The sequence below is a fragment of the Protomyctophum bolini genome (assembly GCF_963924005.1).
Source record: "Protomyctophum bolini genome assembly, chromosome: 1".
NCBI lineage: Eukaryota > Metazoa > Chordata > Actinopteri > Myctophiformes > Myctophidae > Protomyctophum > Protomyctophum bolini.
In genome coordinates this window covers 51550794-51572272 of record NC_137862.1, presented here as the reverse complement: position 1 = coordinate 51572272, position 21479 = coordinate 51550794, and the positions used below count along the sequence as shown (strand labels likewise).

The following is a 21479-nucleotide window of genomic DNA, read 5'->3' as shown; positions in this document are numbered from 1 at the left end:
TCATGTAGAAAACAGAAGAAATTATTATTATAACTAATTCTAGAAAAATAAACTAGAATGAACAGTACAGTAGTGCAGAGGTCGTTTTATTGCGTCCCTTAACTAACTGCATTTTAACCTGTGTGTGTGTGTGTGTGTGTGTGTGTGTGTGTGTGTGTGTGATGACAAACACAATGATTCAAAGTACTTTATTCTCTTCTGGAGTAGGTAAATGGTTTCTGACAATTTGATAACAGACTTGGTACAGGAAGATTGATTTTAACAATTTTATAACTGACTCTTAAAAGGTTTACTTTGTAGGACCTGGCTGAAGAAGTTTAGGAATTCACAACAAAATGCAGCAAGCTTTGTTCAATTCTGCATGTTTCTGAGCTCTTGTCAGATTAGTTTAAAAACGGACAGCAGCTCTACTGCTCTTTAAATATGCTCATTCCCTGCTTTTGCCATACTTTGTTGCTACATAAAACTACTTACCCATTTTCTACTATGCTCCATTTTTGGTTAAATCTGCCGATTTAAAGTGATTGTCATGTGCTTTGACTTAATGTTTTTACCTTTTGTGTCAGTTTTGTTTTTGTCGTCTAAGACGAAAAATGTTCAACTACCTTTTTTCACTGACAAACTAAGCTATGGTGACTAAGACTAAATATATTGACACTTTCGTCAACAAATAAAAACTAGACTAAAATGTTAGGAAGGGACTAGTGGACAAGAGATCCAGTATAAGTCATTTTACACTTGGTTTCCATGCTGGAAATAGCAGATTTACTTGTAGATCGGCTATTTTTCAGGAAGTGTGAAATCTGTCAATACGACGGCATCAAGGCCCGCCAAAATGCATTTCATTTGACTAAATCAACTGTACATTTAGTCGACTAAAATCGCATGACATTTAGTCGACTAAAACTAGACTTGACGCCAAGACATTCCAGATGATTAAAATATGACTAAAACTGAATGAAGTTGCAGTCCAAAGACTATGACTAGACTAACACTGCGGCTTTTCTGTATTCCTCCAGAACATGGTCCGTGCTGCAGCCCTGGCTACCCTGAAGGCCTGGGTGGAGCAGACTGGCATGAAGAAATGGCTGGAGGGCGAGGAGCTGTCTGAGGAGTTGAGGAAGGAGAACCCCTTCCTTAGACAGGAGGTGATTATGTCTTCTCGGTCTACATCAGGGGCGCAGTGAAGCCAGTCGGAAATCCTGACTTCCTGAAAGTTCATATAATGGCCTGTTGTGGCGCTGTCATTGGGCCCAAAAAACCCCATAGCTCCATAGAGGTCCATGTATTTGGGCCCAACTTCACCTAGACCAGGGGTTCCCAACCACCGGTACTGGTACCACCGGTGGTACTTGAGCCCTCCTCTGGTGGTACACAGAGGAGTTGCCCCAAAAATTTTGAAAAAGACAAAAGTGCAATTACTACAGGTAGTTCTTCTGACCAAGCAATTGGTTGAAATAGGCTATCCAGCCGTGCTGAAATGAGCATGACAGCACACCTAGCCGTTAATTAATAAAAGATTTGAGAACGGATTAATCACATTAGAAATATCATCAGTTGTGCTGATTAGTGATTAGACAGAGTTTTGTCAGAGCAGCAGCATTATTGGCTTGGGAATAGAACAAAAAAGACAGGTATTACGCTCCTGTATTTCAACATCAGTTATTATGGTGGTACTTGGAGAGACAGATATTTTCTGAGGTGGTACTTCAGTATAAAAAGGTTGGGAACCAATGACCTAGACTGTATTACCTTAATAAACACGGTCATGAATACTTTCTGCTTCCAGTCACTAGTTTAAAGTCTCATTTCTCATGTCATAATGATGGTCCCATTTATTAAAAACATGACCATAAAGTCGAGTATGTTCTGAGGGGTGTGGCTACCGTTACAGTCTATGATCGGGACTAAGATTTGAGTTAAAGGTTCACTCTGAAAGAATATATATTCAAAGATTTGCTCCACATTTTCAAGATATAAAAAAAAAAAAATAGCAGACCTACAAGCTCATAGCGCTACGAGCTTGTAGATCTGCTATTTTTCAATAGCTAAAATGTAACATGATGCTTAAAACACCAAAAGGAGTTCCCGCCCAGAATGGGTTGAATTTAAAAATGGACAACGTATGGGAATGATCAAGAGGATTCAACCAGGGCAATGATTTAAAGTTTTGCGACTCAAAGGTCAAGGTGACAATCCAGCCGTGGTGCAAGAGATGTAGGCAGGCTTTGTATGTCGAAATGGGACAAGCGGTTCATAAATCAGATAATATATTATATAGGATGATGTCAATAATAGGGAGTCACGGACCATGACGGGTTTGTACGTTGAAATGGGCCAAGCAGTTCATAAATGGGATGAGAGATATCATCGATATAGGGACCATGACTAAATTGTTTAACTTCATTCTCTAAATATGTATATAAGCATTCATTGGTTGTCGTCTTATTCCGTTTCCCCCGCTATCAGCTGCTCGGCTGGCTTGCAGAGAACCTGGCCGCCCTTCGCTCGGTCCCTGCAGATGCACTGCTCTGTGTGGGCCCGTTGTATGCATGCCTGGAAGATCGCAATGCTGATGTGAGGAAGAAGGCCCAGGATGCCCTGCCTGTTTTCATGACCCACCTGGGCTTTGACAAGATGAAAAAGGCTGCCGGGAAACTCAAGGTAGACCACATTGTAAAAGATGTGTTTTTTTTGTGTGTGTGGGGGGGGGGGGGGGGGGGGGGGGGAGGATAGATATACTATTAGTTAGAGCTGTCCCCGACCAAGCTCAGTGCCGTGCTATGAGCTTGTAGATCTGCTATTTTTCAATAGCTAAAGTATAACATAATGTTTAAACACCAAAAGGGGTTCCAGCCCAAAATGTGTTAATTTCCTTCAGAGTGTGGTCAGAGGGGAAAGCTTGCATCTGGGTTTCTTGCAATGTATTACATTTTGCTCAACTGTTTGGCTGCTTTATACTTACTGGTGTATTTAAATTGTCCTTCCGTCTATAGCCTGCATCGAAGGACCAGGTTTTAGTGCTGCTGGAAAAAGCCAGATCAAACATGCCAGCCAAACCCACTGCAAGTGATCCCACTTCTAAACCTGCTGCCAGTGGTCCCACTGCCAAACTGGAAACCAAAGATCCTGCCAAGAGTTCCCCAGGTTGGTCCGTGTATCCTCTCCCAGCAAGGGGGAAATGTGTGTCTGGGACCTAACCAACCATTTGTGGCATGATGGTGTGTGTGCAATTCAAGCCAGTAGGGAAGGATTTCTAAGATGACCCGGCCAGACAATTTGCTAAAATTTTGACAAATCGTTGTATACATTTTCAAAGGATTTGTAACCCATGCTTGTCAAGTTGTCATATTACAAGATGCATACCAGTCAATTTATAGCTATATTAGTCATTATATCCATCCTAGAAAACTGTAGCTCAGTGAAGTCTCCTTTTGAACTTCATTATGTATTCTCTCCATTAAAGCAGCAACTGCCCAGTTGGATTCAGAAACCACTGATAAATGTCCTCCCAAGAATACTAAACCAACAGAAGAGGCAAAAAAAGGAAAAGTGAGTCACTATACAGTTTTGGTTATTTTCAGTGGTTTTGCATGCTTTTTGTAACCCTCTTGGACAAGGTATTCAACAAACTCATTATATTTTGACTTTCCATGTTAAATTGTTGAGCTGAAATGGATGAGTAGTGTCTTTCTGGAAACCACAAAACGTGCTGGTAATTGTACCTTGTTTCTTTGGTCACACACTGCCTAGTGACTCTGTAGCTTGTTGTCCCTTGATGAATTCCTAATGCCTACCCTTTTGTTATGCCACTAGTGGAAATTGTCTACTTGGTCAAGGATTGATCTGCTTTAACTTGAGACTGACTTCCCAATTTGCTTTCCTCATTTTCAGAGCGGAGTGGTGCTGAAAAAGCCTTCGGGGAAGGGAAAAGATGAAGAGGACAAATCTGGTCCAATCTTCACCCTGATACCCAACAAAAAAGAGCTGCGTGTCAAAGAGGAAAAGAGCTTAAAGGTGTTTTACCAATATTTGCGTCTAATACTGTTTCCGTTTTAAACGTCAAGCCAACTTTCAAGAATATGTTGCAGCTAATGATAGCTTTAATATAAAGTTGATACTTTGAATGATGCATTGTAACGTAGAACAATGATGCTGCATCAAATGAAGCTACAGCCAAATCTGAATATAATATTCTCCATGGTATAAGCAAACGGTTAATCCTGTAAACGACTCAATCTGGGTGTATTTTACTTATCGAAACACATTTAGTACAATTGCCACAACAACCAGCCAACATGACGGTAATATTTTTATCATATGTTGCTTACCGTGTTTTTATAAATGTCTTTAAGATTTTGAAGTGGAACTTCGGCTCTCCCCAAGACGAGTACGTGGAGCAGTTGAAGGCTCAGATGGTGCCGTGCGTTGCCAAATGGCTGCAAGAAGAACTCTTCCACCATGACTTTCACCACCACATCAAAGCAATAGCTGCCATGATTGAGGTTAGAGCTTATGGGCATTCAGAGTCACGCTTCATAACGGAGGAGTGGGAGAGTGAGAGTGATGAGTTGCACTAATCGTTGGGGCGTCGGGTTGCAAGTGGCACCCGCGCTCCATTCCGACAACCATCCTGGGGACACACCCATGTGCACAGGGGCCATCTGACTCACTCGGAAGTAGTTACAAAATATAGATTCTATATTTTAATCTGTATAATAATGATGCATACTCCTCCTTTGAATATACTTGAATGAATCTCCATATTATAATATTCATATTTTTTTTTGTCCTACTGCCTCCTACCTGCTCCAGCGCCTGGATGCTGAAAATGATGCCATGGTGTCCTGCCTGGACCTGATCCTCAAGTGGTTCACTCTACGCTTCTTTGACACCAACACCAGTGTGCTGATGAAGGCTCTGGAGTTCCTCAAGCTCCTCTTCCTCTCTCTCAGCGAGCGGAAATACCACCTCACTGATCTGGAGGCCAGTTCCTTCATTCCTTACCTCATCCTCAAGGTTTGTGTTTGCGCCAATCACGCTTAACCCATTTCGACCTGATGCCAGATTCTCAGACTGTATATATATTTCCTGGGCCTCCTCGACGTGAAATAATTGGCCGCCGACCCCCGTCTGAAAATATGTTGTTCCAGGGACCTCCACGGAAGCAAACATTTGAGTTAAATATTCGGAAGGAATAAATATTCAATTTTTCAAAAATGGCAGACCTACAAGCTTGTAGCGTGGAGCACTCATAATGGAGGAGTGGGGTGAGAGTGATGAGTTGCACTAATGGATGGGGCGTCAGGTTGCAAGTGGCACCCGCGCTCCATTCCGACAACATCCTGGGGACACACCCATGTGCACAGGGGCCATCTGACTCACTCGGAATTAGTTACAAAATATAGATTCTAGTAGTATAGTACACGTATAACATAATGCTTAAAACACCAAAAGCGGTTCCCGACCCAGAATGGGTAAACTGACTCCAGTCATTATACACTAGTTAACCAGGTTATGAACGGTATTAAATATTTATACTTCACTTGTGTGAAGTGAGCGGTGCAGGATGTACAGTATGTATTTGTCATATGGCATCTTGCATCGTTATTTACTACCCTAAACAAACATTAGACTCTATACACTGGCAAATGATTTGCAATATCATAATTCCCCTAAACAAACATTAAAGTCCATAGACTTGGCTGCCATATGACAATCTTGAAAAGCCATGTGTTGGAGGGGCTGGGGCACCCCTTAAAAAAAAACGTAATGGTGTGGAATTGTCTGGTGGGTTGTGATGATGACAGTGAAGAGTTGCACTATTTAGCCAGGTTGCCTGTCCAGAATTTATTTTGTTACTCAGTATCGGGCATACAGAATCACCCCCTTCGCACACAGCAGAAAGACTTACATGTTCTGAATCATTGCCTCATCTATATTTCTCTGTACATCTTTTCTTTGGAAGATGGGCGAGTCCAAGGATGTGGTGAGGAAGGATGCGCGCGCCATCATGGGCATGCTTTGCAAGGTTTACCCTTCCAGCAAAATCTTTCCGTATGTCATGGATGGAACGAAGTCTAAGAACTCCAAGCAGAGAGCTGGTGAGTAGATCTAATAACTGCATATTATTCATGCTTTTGACAGATTTCACCACCACATCAAGGCAATAGCTGCCATGATTGAGGTTAGAGCTTATGGGGTGAGAGTGATGAGTTGCACTAATCAATGGGGCGTCAGGTTGCAAGTGGCACCCGCGCTCCATTCCGACACCAACCTGGGGACACACCCATGTGCACAGGGGCCATCTGACTCACTCGGAAAGTAGTTACAAAATATAGATTCTATATTTTAAGCTCTGTAATGATGCATTTCTTACTCCTCCTTATTTAATGAATTAATCTCCATATCTTTTCCTTTTTTTCTAATAACTGCATATCTGTTATCAACCAGATAAATTGTCAAACAAAGCACTTTATTCATGCTTTTGACAGCCAGCCACTGGCATTTTAGGTTTAATATATAATATATAAAAGACCATACTGCTAGTGTCATATATTGTCTAGTATTCACACAGCCATACATCTTACATAAACATTGATCATTTCACGTTTGTCGTTGCTTTGGGATTTCCCATATTAATCACATTTCTCCTGTCAAAGCATGGCTGACGTTAATTCAATTACTCAGGCAATGTTATCATTTATGAAAGCCTTAAAACACAAATCACCATTGTGTAACATTTAGTGTTGTCACGTGTCTATAGCAAGACGTTTATTTTCATACCATATTAAATGCCATCATTTTGCTTATTATTTATGTTTCTTTCCCCCTCTTGATTTACTGCTCACGATTTGAAACGGGGACATTTTCCATCCAGAGTGTCTGGAAGAACTAGGCTGTCTTATTGAGCTCTGCGGCGTGTCCGTCTGCCAGCCCACGGCGGCGAAGGCACTCAAGTCCATCGCCGTTCACATCGGAGACCGAGACGCCTCGGTGCGCAACGCAGCTCTGAAAACCATAGTTGTCGTGTACAACATATCCGGGGAGCAGGTTTACAAACTCATTGGCAATGTACGTACCTTTGCTTTCCTACTGAAGTTATGTCAGTGGTTCCAAACGTTTTTATTTTGGCTTCAGTAATTATGTTTTTCTCTTTTGGCTTTCGCCTTTTTATTTTATGGAGGGACAGACAGTAGGCTGACAGGAAATGGGGGGGGAGACATGCCGTAAAGGCCGTCGTGATCGGGAGTCGAACCCGCGGCACACTGCCAGACTGGATTACCAGCCAAGGTGCCTGGACCGCTGAGCCATGGCCCAGGCCCAGTAATTATGTCTAATGAATGTTTGTTGTTCTATAGCCCAGAGTCTTCCCTGAAAGCTAACTACCGTATACTAACCTGGACCATTTTAACCCATTTAGACCTGAGGCCGATAAAAAAAGAAAGAAGAAAAGTCTTCAAAATCTGTACAGTTTTCTGAAAAACCCTATGTTTCTATATCGGTGGTTCCTCAAACATTTTCATGTCAAGGACACCCTAACTGGCTGCTGACCCCCATCTGAAAATATGTTGTTCCAGGGACCCCCAGAAGCAAATATTTGAGTTAAAACGTGCGCTCTGAAATAATATATATATTAAAAGATTTGCGCCACATTTTCACTATTTTTCAAAAATGGCAGAGAGTGCCGCGCTACGAGCTTGTAGATCTGCTATTTGTCAATGGCTAAAGTAAAAGGGGATAATTTGATCACTGCAATGGCCAGTTTTGCCCTTTTTATATATCAGAAGAAACTGAGATACTAAATATGCCTGGCAGCCACAACAAGATGAACGTTATGCCGTTCCTTTATCCCCAGTTGCCAGACAAGGACCTGAGCATGTTGGAGGAGAGGATCAAGCGCTCGGGCAAGGACAGTGCTCTGCCGCTGAACGACAAGGCACCCAGCACCAGCCTGCTGTGCAAACCAACAGTTGACAAACCCACTAAACTCGGGTATGCTTATTTATGACAGTCATTTCAATGCCACATGATCTTCCCCATCATAGTTTATGCAGTCATTCATTTTTATAGTTGCACTGTGATGAGAAAAGTGCCATTCAATGCAGATTCATGACCACATGCACTCATGGTACACACACTGTTCATTTGTTCAATCATAATTTGTAGTTTTTAGCATTTTTCTCATGCATTGAACCGCATGACCGCATGCTCTCAAAAGTCTCACCACTGTTCAATGTCGGCAGTCTGCTTCAAACCCAGAGTGCCCTGGTCCAGGCAACGCACCAGGAATTCAGCCTGGACCTTCCAGAGGACCTCGAAAGTAACCTCTCTGTTGTAAAGGAGCTACCTGAGCTGGAGGATTGGAATTTGGATAACTTGGAGCCTCTACACGTCCCGGCGTTCAAGTAAGATGCGTTCCTAGGATTCAAGGTTTTGGTGTGTGTGTGTGTGTGTGTGTGTGTGTGTGTGTGTGTGTGTGTGTGTGTGTGTGTGTGTGCGCCACACACTGCAATGCTGTCATCACATCAACACTTCATACAGTGTGCTGTCCCTGACACTATAATTAACCCACTCTTTGAAATGTACAAGGGAACAATCATTTCCACACGTGACCACTTCAATAATGTCCATGCATATTGCATATCTTCAATTATCTCGGCTGATACATGTAATGTTTCTTTTTGCAGGACAAATTCACGTTTCTTTGCTCCAGTGTACAATATCGATGCCGATCCTGCTGTCCGCATCAACATGCTATTGTCCAAAATTGCATTTGAAGACATTCACACCAGCATGGATGCCCTAATCCAAGTATGAACGCGAACCATTTCCCTCATGACTCTCTGGCTAATAACTTTAGAAATGTACAGGGAGAAATATGGCCCGGTCATCCATCAGAGAGAGAGACGGGGCAAAGTAACACGTTATAAAAAGTCTTCCTTTTTTTTTCTTTTCTTTTTTTTTTTTACAGATGACTGAGGAGTTCGGCAAGAAGGGCTGTTCAGAGGCTGCGGTTAAAACTGTGAACCCCTTTCTAAACGCTGCCCTGTTCCAGCTGCGCCTCGTCCACAGCTCTCACCTGGCCGACCGGCGTGTATCTAGAAGAGACCTCTCGAAGTTGTACTGCTGTATTACCACGAGTATCTCGTCTGTGAGTAATGGGTTCTCGATGGCCTGATAATGCTGCTATTTGTTCAATTAACTCTGCACTTAAGACATTGAAGAGTGAAGTGACACATGTCACTCTTTTGTCTACGTGCAAATAGTGCAATTACGCATTCTTTAATGTCAAATGTCTTCACTTTTGTGGTAGATATACTTGCCGTTTGCCATCCTTCTGGGCTAGAACAGATAAGAATTTGCAGATATAAAGTGACAGCTGCGTTATGGTTGAAAGGCTTTTGATTACGTACAGACACTACATGCATTTACAGTGACCAGGATTGTCCCATTTGAAAATGTATGAAGTTCAACGTTGGCTGATATTTAATGCACATCCTATAATTCTGTTATGTGAATATGGGACGCTTCCTAATGCATTGTGCCATGATCTTCCTCTGATGTAGGTAATGCCTAAAAAAAAGGGATGGTTTTAGAATTGAAATGACAACGGTCATATCCTCTCCCCAGGTATTTGAGTCGGAGGTGCTGGCACAGCAAGCCTCTTCGGGTGCCCTGAAAGACCTGATAGAGGGCATGGTGACTGTGCTGTCAGACAAAAGGGTGAATGAGCTGTCGGATGGAGCGGAGGTCATCCGCTCTGTTAACAAACTTATGGGGCTGCTTCTATTGAAGGCCGATCAGACAAATGTGCTCGGGTATGTGTGCTTTCAGTTGTTCTCCTTATTTGATATTTTAGTCTGAATTTGAATCCAGGACAAATTTAGCCTTCACTTTAAGCTCTACCTTATTTCCCTTTCAGTGCTCTGCTGGTGCTTTTACAAGATGCCCTTCAAGACCACACCATCTCGGAGTTCTCAGACTTGGTGATGAAGGTAACGGGCATCAAGGTTGTCTTTATTTGTCTCCCTCAAGAGAAATTTGTCTTGGATCTCTGAGTCGACATCTATGATGTCCACTTTCAACTTTTTGAGTGGTGCAGCCACTCCAATGCACAGCATTGTGTGTCCATTGTGTGTCCCTGGCTGGGTCTGGGTCTGTCCGCCTGAGCACGGAAATAGCGTTTGTTCACCACCAAGTGTTACTGTTGCACAGCCCAACAGACACACACAGGCCAGGGAGGAGGCTTGTACAGTGCAAGTACAGTACAGTACAGTACAGTACAGTACAGCACCACTCGGTTCAGAGGGGTCTTTTTTCTTTTCCTTTTGACTTGCATCTCATTTCAGCTGAGGCATTGTTCACAAAGTTGGATCAACTCTTGTTTTTAAGAATGCTATACAAAGTGCTTTCCAGTTAAGAGAATGATATCAATGACGCATTAGTATTTTTGTCAAATTGTTATTTTTTTATTATTTTTTATCCTCTAAACACATTAACAGAAACTGTTACAGTTGTTGCAGACAGACAGATAAACGGAAGAGTAAAAATGCAAGCAACAGAATGCCTGATAGTCTTTAGTTTTAGGTAGTTATTTCACTCTACTTCATGTTGCTTACTGTTGAAATTGAACTAATTGTACGATTTGTTTTTGTTGGCTCAGTGTATATGGAGGGTGACCAGGTTCCTTCCAGACATCATCGCTACACTAAACTTGGACAGGGTCTTGTTGGACATTCACAACTTTATGGCGGTGTATACCAAAGAGAAGCTTCGCCAGTTTCCCAACAGCCTACCCCAACGCACACTCAAGACCCTGATCATCACGCTGTGTCGACTCACAGGGCCAAAGGTCGGTGTATGAATGATGCCGTGTATCTCTTGTGAGAATTCTATATCCACCACTACCAGCCTTTATATGCCCTCGGTCAGGGTTGTGATAAGTCTCATCAACCCGAGGGGTTATCCTCTGTCCTTAACTAACTAACTAGGTGAGGATGAGGATTGGGGTGAGGATTTCCAATTTTATTACGGTTAACTGTCCAATGCCCAACTCTGAGACAGAGTGAGTAGACGGAAATGGTGCCATTTTATGAGCATTAGTGAGATTATATGACGTGAAGGTTAAAAACCTCACACCTGTGTGAGGTGAGGGGCGTTCTTATCATACATCATCGTGACGTAAAATAGACACTATAAGCCGATTTGCTCAGACACTATGATGTCCATTCATTGTCAATGGGAATTTAATCATTGTAGGACAAAAATAAACAATAGGCCGATTTGCTCATTTTACAGGCCATGCATATCTAAGGATGTGAAACATTTGTCGCAAGTTTTGAAAGTATTTTTTGCATTTTTCAGACCATGTATACAGTATCTAAAGATTTGAAACGCATAATTTCTGCTCTTTGATACCACGCGTATCTAAAGATGTGAAACATTTTAAAAGTACTGCCCCCGTGTGTCTGTCTGTGTAGATCATGGAACATTTGACCCTAGTCCAAGATGAGTTCTCAACCCTGGAGGCAACGCTTAAGAACGTGTTGAAATCCCAAGGTCTTATGCCTGCAAAAGAAAATGTGGTATGTATACACAAACTAGTGTATAATTGTGTATGTCAATTATATTCACGTACACCAATGAACACCATAAGAATCTTCAACTAACGATAGTATTTTCTCACTGTAAGATCTCTAGTACCAGCTGCAACCCTGAAAAGCAACCGGAACATCATGGACTGACCAATGTTAAGGTGTGTTGGGGTTCAAAGTGCATTGCTATTGAACTGCTGCAATGCTATAAATACCGTAGCTTCTATCCTACCCATAATGCCATAAGACGAGCTCACTTGAGGCCCTATATTGATGGCGCTAAATTAATGCCAGGAGCAAGGTCTGTGGGAATGTGTCCAGCCCAATGCCGTCATATACCACAGATGGGGCACTTGGAGTTTAATTTGAAGTAGGGATGCACCGAAAGGGAAATTCTTGGCCGAATACAGAATATGATTAATATTATATTTTATATATTTTTTCCTACCATTGCTGTCATGGCCCTACCTTAAAGCTACCTGATTTATCGCAAAAGAAATGGTTATGTCAAAACTTAACTTAACTTGAATAACAATCACTTATGGGTCCATAAAACATTTATTCAGCTCTTTTGAATGCATTAATTGCATACACTATTCGGTGATATATTTTCTGCCTATTCGGGCTATTTCTGCGGACGAATATTCGGTGCATCACTAATTTGAAGACTTGAGGTGAAAACCTCTACTGAATTTGTTGGTCATAAATGGTGTATTATCATGGAAATCACAACACAAAAGGCCAACCTATTCACTTTTAAGTAGCAGGCTAATGAGGACACGGTAGACTGTAGTCTGTTTAGATCTGTCCGTTTTTGGTATATTGTTTACATGTGATGTTTGTGAATGGTGCATAAACACACCTGCATTCATGCCTTGCATGGTAATTCAATGGGGAACAATTTATTCTGTATTAAATTGATATATTTGAAGTTGATCCTCATATTTGCTTAGCTCTCACTCTCAATAACTTTAATACTCCTAATGATATTGGAGACTCTAATCCTGTGACTTTTTGGTATTAGTCTAATCGTTTTCATTCCAGGTGACTAAAATGTGACTAAGTCTAGTTTTACCAAATGTCATAAGATTTTAGTCCACTAAATCTACAGTTTATTTAGTCGGCTAAAATGTATTTTGGCGGGCCTTGATGCCGTCGTAATGACTGATTTTTCATTTTACTTGCCTTGCTGAAAATAGACTTATCTACAAGCTCACAACGCGTGTTGTGTGCTTTTAGATCTGCTATTTTCGGCATGCAACCAATTGTTAAATGACTTATACTGGATCTCTTGTCCACTAGTCCCTTCCTAACATTTTAGTCTAGTTTCTATCTGACAAAATTGTCAATACGTTTAGTCTTAGTTTTAGTCATAGCTTACTTTTCATTTAGTTTCAATTTAGTTTGTCAGTGAAAAAAGGTAGTTTAACATTTTTCGTCTTGGTTTCAGTCGACAAAAACAACACTGCTACACATAAGAATGTCCAACTAACCATAGTCTTGCCCTTAAGGTCTCTGGCTCCGGCTTCAACCTTGAGAAACGGCAAGTGTTGCAAGAACATCGTGGACTGACCAGCAACATGAGGGTACGTTGGGCTTCTCGCTGCATTGCGCTAAAACTTCTGCAGTGTGTAAAATAATGGCTCACACGTCTGTTTATAGATGTTTTCTAAGTTGAATGGGAAGAAAAGGTTGCACTCATAAAAGTGTCCTAAACGACTGCATTTACCACTAATAAAACAAATAAATCGATAGAGCACAGGAAGAACGTCCCCCTTAAGGCTGCAGTATGTTCTCAACAGAACACAACTTTGTTCTGCCTCAGCAGGTCAATACGAACAACATGACCTAATTCAGTATTTTAGCTGTGACGCTCCGTCAGACTAAATCTGAGACGAAAACAACCACGAAAGTCTCATTTTACCGCTTTCCTCGCAACAACAAAGCTGCGCTGCTCTCCCATATCTGGCTGTGACAGGCCGTCTGCCCCACATGGAATACTATCGCCATTTTATTTTATTGTGTCAACTAAATCCTCATTAATGCAAACTAGATTCAACATACTCAAGCCTGCACACATTCTAAATATGCCCCCGAAATATTTTACAGAGCAAATCATTTTGTTGTCATGGACACTTGTACAAAACATTAATAATTCTACTCGAGTTGGAAGCATTAACGTAGCACTACAAAATGACGTCGGACTTAAATACTGAATAAGAACGTACGCTGTTACACTGTTCTAAGAGGGTGGGGTCTAATGTCCAGAACTGAGTTACGAAACCCTTCAGACCTCACCTTAAAGGCTGCAGCATATGCCAAACAATGGACATTTTTGTCAGGTCACAGTGGTGTAATTTTGGATTTTTGGTTCAGAAAGCAAAGGTGATACCGAGTGAAGCACTGCTAAATTGTTTTTATCACTATATATATTTTTTTTTTGGTTTCCATGAAATTGAGTCTAATTTAATTCAGTACTATTGTGTACTGTAGTATTTCCTCAGACTAATCTTGTAACCTGAACATGGTTTGAGATGTTGGCAATGATTTAATCCATCTCGACTTTATGTTGTTCTCCACTGCAGCTGGAGGAGGCAGACAAACCTTCCTCGCACACCTCTGGACCTGCTTCCTCTGTAAACATCGACAACAAGCTCCTCTTTCTCCTCCAGGACAGCCAGGCGCTGGCCTGTTCCCAGAGCCCTGCCCGTGGCCCTACTACGTCTGTCTCTAAGTCCACTGCCACCTTGGATGACATCAAGAGGAGGCTTCAGATTTTAAAGCATGGGCGCTAAATAGGCCCCACTTTGACCCGTTTATATTTGTTGTCCATTGTCCAATGTGTGTGATATTTTATACGTTAGTTCTTTTACTTTACTTTTGTAATAAAGATCCTTTTAACCCTTGTTGGATATCCAGTCCAATAAATCATTTTCCAGTCTACTCTGGCTTTTGCTTGTACCCCAGACAGATTAAGTTGTTTGATTCGATCACTACTTTGATCAAATGACACATCTGACACCCCCCCCCCAAAACGGGAACCCTGTAATACATTTTTTGACAGCTCCCGTTACTAGGCAACGCCTGGCACACAGCGCCTGGATATGTTTTGTGCATGGGCACATCATTCACTTCCTCCTTTGCGAGTCGAATCTGTCGCTCTCCATGGTTTTGATACGGCAATATGTTTTGTCCTCATTTCTGACTTAAAGGACAACTTTAGTTTTTTTCAACCAAGGTTTTAGGTTGTTATTAGAGAAATTAAAAAGTGAATGTAATTTGCTGCATTCTTTTGTTTTTGGGATTTTAGCAGTTTTTGACAGGGGGGCATTCGAGCATGGGGCAAAATATGTATATTTTTACAAAATGTTATGGCGATTTTCTTTAATTATTATTTACTATAGTCCTAATAAACCCCAAGAAATTACATCTGACCACAAAATATCACAGGATCTATTGAATGTGACAAACTGGCCCCTAAGTCTTTGCGTTTGTGTGTGCATAAGTTCCTCTTTCTCTTGCTGTGTTGCCAGTTTTGCAAGAGAAACAAGTGACCAGGTCTATGAAAACAACCACAAATGAAAATAGCTGATCTACAAGCTCACAGCGACACATCGTGAGGTTGTACATCTGTTATTTAAAAACACATTGAGAATAAATCAAGATATTTTGAATATTTTTTAAACTTTTTAATAAAATGTGTGGAAAACTGGAAATAATAAAAAGTCACCCCATTTTGTGTTGCCTAGAACTGTAGGTCTGACAAAAAACAGTAACAATATGAACAGCTTTGTGATGTCACTGAGATGTACTTGTTACTGTTACTGATTTCTTTCAGACCTCCAGTTCTAGGCAACACAGAATGGGGTGACTTTCTGGGGTGTATTTGTACAACCATTAGTCTTTACATCTTTTCTCGTATAATGATTTTTAGAATGTAACTGAAATGATGTAGAAGTTATTTGGGGTTAGTAACAGCACGTCACTAGCATGACTTTTACATTCTTGTTGTGTTCATATAGTTTTAAGCAGACTTATTTCAAGATGCTCCACTGTTTGTGTTCATACAGTCTCCATATAGTGAAGTGTCACTACCTGCACTAACCGTGCAGCCAAACCAGCCAAATCCAGATGAGCATGAAGAGACCACACGCTGCTCGAGCTGTGAAGATCAGAAGACAAGATAAATGCTTCACGCCTTCCATTAGACTGGTTGAGAGCACACACACAGACACACACACAGACACACACCACACGCGCACACCACAGAGGCAGTAACTGTCAGCACTCCCTGTGCGGTTTATTTTAGTTTTTTTTTCTTCAGGTTTAAAGTAAAAAAAAAATCTAAACAGGTTTGTGATGAGACAGCAACAGAGCACATTTCTGACCGTATACTTTTAGTATTAGTATCGGTGTGGTGTGTTGTGTTCCACATGCAGTGAGCTTGCGTGTGTGTGTGTGTGTGTGTGTGTGTGCGAGCGTGTGTATGTTCAGCACAGTTCATTTGGTCTCACTCCATGTCTCGGCTCAGTAAAGACTGCTTCACACTCAAACTGTCTGCGAAAACAGCTAACTCCACCACCTCTCCCCACATAATGTAGAATATATAAAGTCACACAACCAACATCGATGAGGCAGTATTGCTTTGTTTTCAAAATATAAGGTTTTCTTAATTTCCTGAAAAATGACCATTTTGGAGTTAGGTGGTTTCTTCCCAACAGCAGAGATATGCTACACAACCACAATGTTGCACATAGACATACAACAAATCCCCATGAAAAGCAACACTAAGGGCCCTGGCACATTCAAAGTGTCAGAAAGCCCTCAAGCCCCAGTCCAAATGCACTCATTCAGGGACGCTGCTGACCATGTGGTTGCCCTGCTGCGCATGATATGTTTGTGCTGAGGCCAAATTGGCATTTGATGCGTGGCACAGCTGAGCACCATAACACACTAGGCTACTTACCCAACAGGTCCCAACAGGGTTCAAGAGAACTTTGCCAGTGCCAAAAGCAATTCCATTTTCACCCATGGGGGCGCCACAAATGCCAAAAATCTCACCATTTGTTGAAAAAACAATATGTTGGGGGGCTCAATCCCCACCAAAATAATTACACATGATCTCAGGGGTGATGTGACCATTTAATTGACTCGTAAAATTAGTGGGAGGGGCCAGGCTGTCTGTCTGACACTGAGGGAAGAGGAGAGGGGGATAGTCACTGAGTAGAGGGCTTATACAGAAGAGAGAGGGTAGACTACTAGACTGTATCGCCATTGTGTTTGTGATATATGGACCCCGAGTCTGTACTAAAGATAGAATAACAAATGTCTTGCCTATAATGACAAACCCGAGGCTATGTTCATTGGAGATTGACAGTAATGTTAGTATTAGTAAATAACTAAAAAGTAGTTTTGGAAAAATGGAAACTTGTCAACTGCAGGATGTGGTTAGAGACGTCATTTCTCATAGATCTGCTGTGTTTTCCTGTAAGTGAAGATGTTATCTTCTGATCTAGAAGGAGTGTGTTGGCCTAAAAATAAAAATAAGATCCTACACATAAAGGCCAATGCACACCTCATAAGGTTGTTGACTGCAGTTGTGTACTGCGTAGGACAAAAGTGCATTTAGGGAATCTTTGAAAAGCAGAAAAGCACACTGTCGGAAACTTGGCAAAAATGTTGCTCTTTACTCCGTCCTGATGAAGGTCTGATGACCGAAACGTCACTTAATAAGGAGCAACAAACAATGTGTCAAAAGTGGACCATCTATCCATAAATGCTTCAAATTAGACACACGCGTTCCTCCACTCCACCACGGGGAGTGCAGTGCCCGGCCTTGAGTCGGTCTGACCCACAGTTTTCCAGAACCGCCACAAAAGGCTAGCTCTGCCCAGGCTCTGGACAGGGCCGCCGCCTATGCAGGCTCTGGACAGGGCCCAAATTAGCCAATTGATCACACCTGATCACCTCTGCATGGATCTTCACTTTTTTTCTTATCAGAGTTCTATTAAAAGTTGAGAATAGAAATTTTCAGAAATGTTGTATAATGCTTTTTTATCATCTGTCCAATCAGGTGTGTCTCTCTGTGCCGTGCTGTCAGCGGAAGCAGCCACACGCACACTGTACCACCACCAGGCCAGCCTCCCTCCACCTCCACTGGGCTCACAAAAACACTATCAACCTGAATTACCTCAAATTCACAATCCAGTCAGGTGAAAAGTAAAATGGTATAGCCTACCTTTTTCCTATATATCAATGCATTGCTGTATTGAAATTGAGATTAGTTTTGTTCTAATTTAATTTCACAGCTTGTGCTTGTATTGATGATTGCTTACTTTTAAATGGCTGTACAAAAGTATAAATGTACAACAAGTAAAACATTAGGTCAAAGTGGTTATACTGGGTGATGCCATGTTAATACATGTTACTGTGGAACCCCTGGAAGCCCCTTCAAGGACCACTGGTGCATGCGCGTGCACGCACGCACGCACGCACAGTGGGGTTTGACTGCATGGGATCTTTTTTTAAAGACTGTAAGCACATCCTGTGGTTTAAACCTTTCAGGTAAATACTTTTTGAAAACACGTTTTTGATGAGACATGAGCAATAGTGCCTGCCTGCCTGCCTGCCTGCCTAGAAGTGCGAGGCTGCATCTGATCTGCAACAGTGTCAAGAGACCCAGCATGACAGCAAACACACTGATCACATATAAACATGCAACATTTGTTTGCCTGTATAGTCACAGGCCTGTGCCATTCCGTTTCTTGGGAACCGGGACTTGTCGCTGCCTTGAGACGTGCGGGGACCCAGCATGAGGCCAGAGACAGTGCTAGTTCAGCTGCACAGTCCTTGAGCACCTTGAGCACCCATCCCTGGATTCCGTCTGGACCCGCCGCTTTCCTGGAGTTGATGTGGCGTAGGCCTAGATGAGTGCTCAAGACAAAGGAGCCATCAGAGGGGAGAGGGCGGTCTTATATGCCAGCTTGGCACACCTGATACCATTTCTAAGGGCTGACCAAGCCGTGCTGTATGCATTGGTGTCCCCAGCTCTGTATGTGCTGCATTCCTGGCTCTTACTAGTGATTGTATAGTTTTGGTGTCATCCAGGTGTTTTTTGGTTTGGAAAAACACGGATCTGCTTCCAGTGTGAAACAATATGCACACTTCACTTAGTAAGAGACCACACCTTCGCTCAAGGTTAACAGTTTATTGAAACTGAACGAGATGAATGCGGAGTGGAGTGGAGTGAGGAACCCAAGGTAGGGCGAGACTCAGGGTGGGGGCGTTTAGTCTCTGGAGCTGACGGTCATCTTTGCTCTATACTCGGAATGAGCGGTTGGTCGTCTCTGCTCCGTCATTGCACCGGGGATTGGCCAGGTGATAATGAAAGGCAGGTGAGTTTGATGAGGAGGGAGGAGTTGTTGATAATGAGGGAGGAGTGGTTAAGGTCAAGCGGAAGGAGGTCTCTTCTCCAGAAACTATACGTTGTATAAATACAACTTCCCAAAAATGTATATAATCCGATCTGAGTCTGTGAAATAATTCAGAGACCCACACGTCAGCGCTGCCGGGCCACTAAAAATATCCCAGTCTGTGGTGCTGAATCAGTCCTGGGGCCCAGGGATAGCGTCCTCAGGCCACGTCCTGACAGACCTGACTTTGGGCCTACTAGATCTGATTTTTGGTGTGTACCAAGGGTGCAATCCCCCGCCGCTAGATGATGGGTGTGGATTGACATATTTTATTTGTCGACTTAAAATCTGATTAATAAAAATAAAAAAATCACACATATTCACGCACACACAGCCACGCACGCAGATGTAAGTCACGCACGCACGCACACACCAGCCAGTCTGACACGGAGGGAAGAGGACAGAGGGATAGACACTGATAGAGGTGTTTTACAGAAGAGAGAGGGTAGACTGGACTGTATCATTGCCATTGTGTTTGTGATACATGGACCCAGAGTCCATATATCAAAGATTGAATAACAAGATTGACAAACCCGAGGCTATATTCATTGGAGATTGACAGTAATGTTAGTATTAGTAAATAACTAAAAAGTATAGTTTTGGAGAAAAGCATTTAAATGGAAACTTGTCAACCGCAGGATGTGGTTAGAGACGTCATTTCTCATAGATCTGCTGTGTGGCATTTGGGTTTTCCGGAAAGTGAAGATGTTATCTTCTGATCTAGAATGAGTGTATTGGCTTAAAAATAAAATTAAGATCCTATAGATAATTTAAAGGCCAATGCACACTCATAAGGTTGGTGACAGTTGGTGACAAAAATGTTGCTCTTTACTCCGCCCTGATGAAGGTCTAACGACCGAAACCCGGCCTTGAGTCGGTCTTACCCACAGTTGACCAGAACCGCCACAAAGACTCCACATTTGGGCAGAAAAGGGACGCAGACATAACGGGTGGGGCATCCATTTCCAACTTGCATCGTTCCAAGCAGGCCAGTGCCCAACGGGCACCGCTGTAGTGTCTATAAAGACTGACTGGCGTCCATTAATTTGTTTAAGTAGTGCAGGTTTAGTCAGTGTACTGAGGTTTTTTCATGTCTCTTTGGTGTCATGTAGTCTGTGACACAAACTTAGCATTCACATTATGGTCATTTAAACATTAAATCCTATGAGAAATGAACAAAAGTTGGCCACATATCGGCCACATTTGTAAGACAATGCAGTGCTCAGAGCACTTTTCCTGCAGGCTGAGCAGAGTTCTTTTAAAAGTTGAGAATAGTTTATCCTTTTTTCAGAAATGTGATTATTATGTAATTATGTGTCTCTCTGTGGCGCGCTGTGAGCCTCCGTCACAGAAGCACACTACCACCACCAGGCCAGCCTTCAACCTGAATGACCTAATATTCACCATCCAGTTGTCTTAAAGGCATTCATTAATATATCAGTGAGCTCTGTTCCAGCTGCAGCAGTGTGAGGCCCAGTCAGGTGAAAAGTATAATAAATAATTCATAATTGGTATAACTTTTTTTTTTATATATCAATGCATTGCTGAATTGAAATTGAATTAGTTTGTTCTTGTATCACAGCTTGTGCTTGTATAGAGCTTGATGATTGGTTACTTTTAAATGGCTGTACAAAAGTATAGAAATCACACCTGTGTGAAGTGAGGGGCACTCTCATCATCGTGCATCATCATGACGTAAAATAGACTATTATAGTCCTGTGTTACCAGAGGCCTCACCGTGTGGCTACCAGAGGGCTCATTTCACTATAATAGTCCTGTTTGGCTACCAGAGGCCTCATTTCACTATTATAGTCCTGTGTGGCTATACCAGAGGCCTCATTTCAAAAACAGATATCTACACTTTAGACATTATTTTTTTAAAGAAATGTTTTGGGCTTTCATGACTTTTTTCGATTGTATGTAGTGGAGACATGCAGACAGGAAACAGGGAGGGAGAGAATATAGTAGACATACACACAAAGCCACACATTAGCAGTGCTCAAAAAAAGTGAAAATTGCTGATGGATCACATTGTAACATAACAGCTATTTTTGACAATAATATAATAAATGTCATGCATGCCTATAATGACAAGCCCCCCAAAAGGGACACCAGGAAGTGGGTAATAAGGGTTAGTGTTAGGAACAGGGTTAGTAATGGGTTAGGATTAGGGTTAGGGACAGGGTTAGTAATGGGGCGAGTCGGACCAACATGGCGTCTGAATAATGGCGCTGACCCAGTGTGCACTGGGCTTACTGGTGAATGGTGATGTGTTGGGTTTTCCAACTACCGCGTTGATAAGCATTTCCTGTCAGAGTGTCAGTAAGAGCAGCGTGACGTCACAGAGAAACCACATGACTGATGAAGAGAACATGATAAAACACGAAGTGCCGACCCCAAAGAGACCAGA

At 42.2% G+C, this 21479-nt stretch overlaps 1 protein-coding gene across 2 annotated transcripts in view; it reads left to right on the top strand.

Moving 5' to 3' along the window:
• Positions 1–14503, top strand: part of LOC308311005 (cytoskeleton-associated protein 5-like) — a 28053-nt gene extending 13550 nt beyond the window's left edge. Inside the window, exons 24-43 of one of the 2 annotated variants that reach the window (XM_080757500.1) lie at positions 1020–1148; positions 2470–2664; positions 2997–3147; positions 3470–3552; positions 3895–4017; positions 4356–4505; positions 4816–5019; positions 5969–6104; positions 6881–7074; positions 7859–7995; positions 8247–8408; positions 8691–8814; positions 8975–9154; positions 9634–9821; positions 9926–9998; positions 10667–10855; positions 11484–11588; positions 11696–11758; positions 13109–13183; positions 14183–14503. In XM_080757500.1, coding sequence (XP_080613626.1) covers positions 1020–1148; positions 2470–2664; positions 2997–3147; positions 3470–3552; positions 3895–4017; positions 4356–4505; positions 4816–5019; positions 5969–6104; positions 6881–7074; positions 7859–7995; positions 8247–8408; positions 8691–8814; positions 8975–9154; positions 9634–9821; positions 9926–9998; positions 10667–10855; positions 11484–11588; positions 11696–11758; positions 13109–13183; positions 14183–14392 — 2871 coding nt within the window. In that variant the 3' untranslated portion in view covers positions 14393–14503. Of the gene's footprint in view, positions 1–1019; positions 1149–2469; positions 2665–2996; positions 3148–3466; positions 3553–3894; positions 4018–4355; positions 4506–4815; positions 5020–5968; positions 6105–6880; positions 7075–7858; positions 7996–8246; positions 8409–8690; positions 8815–8974; positions 9155–9633; positions 9822–9925; positions 9999–10666; positions 10856–11483; positions 11589–11695; positions 11759–13108; positions 13184–14182 lie in introns of both variants that reach the window. The other variant, XM_080757499.1, reaches the window with a different exon arrangement.
• Positions 14504–21479: the final 6976 nt, after the last annotated feature.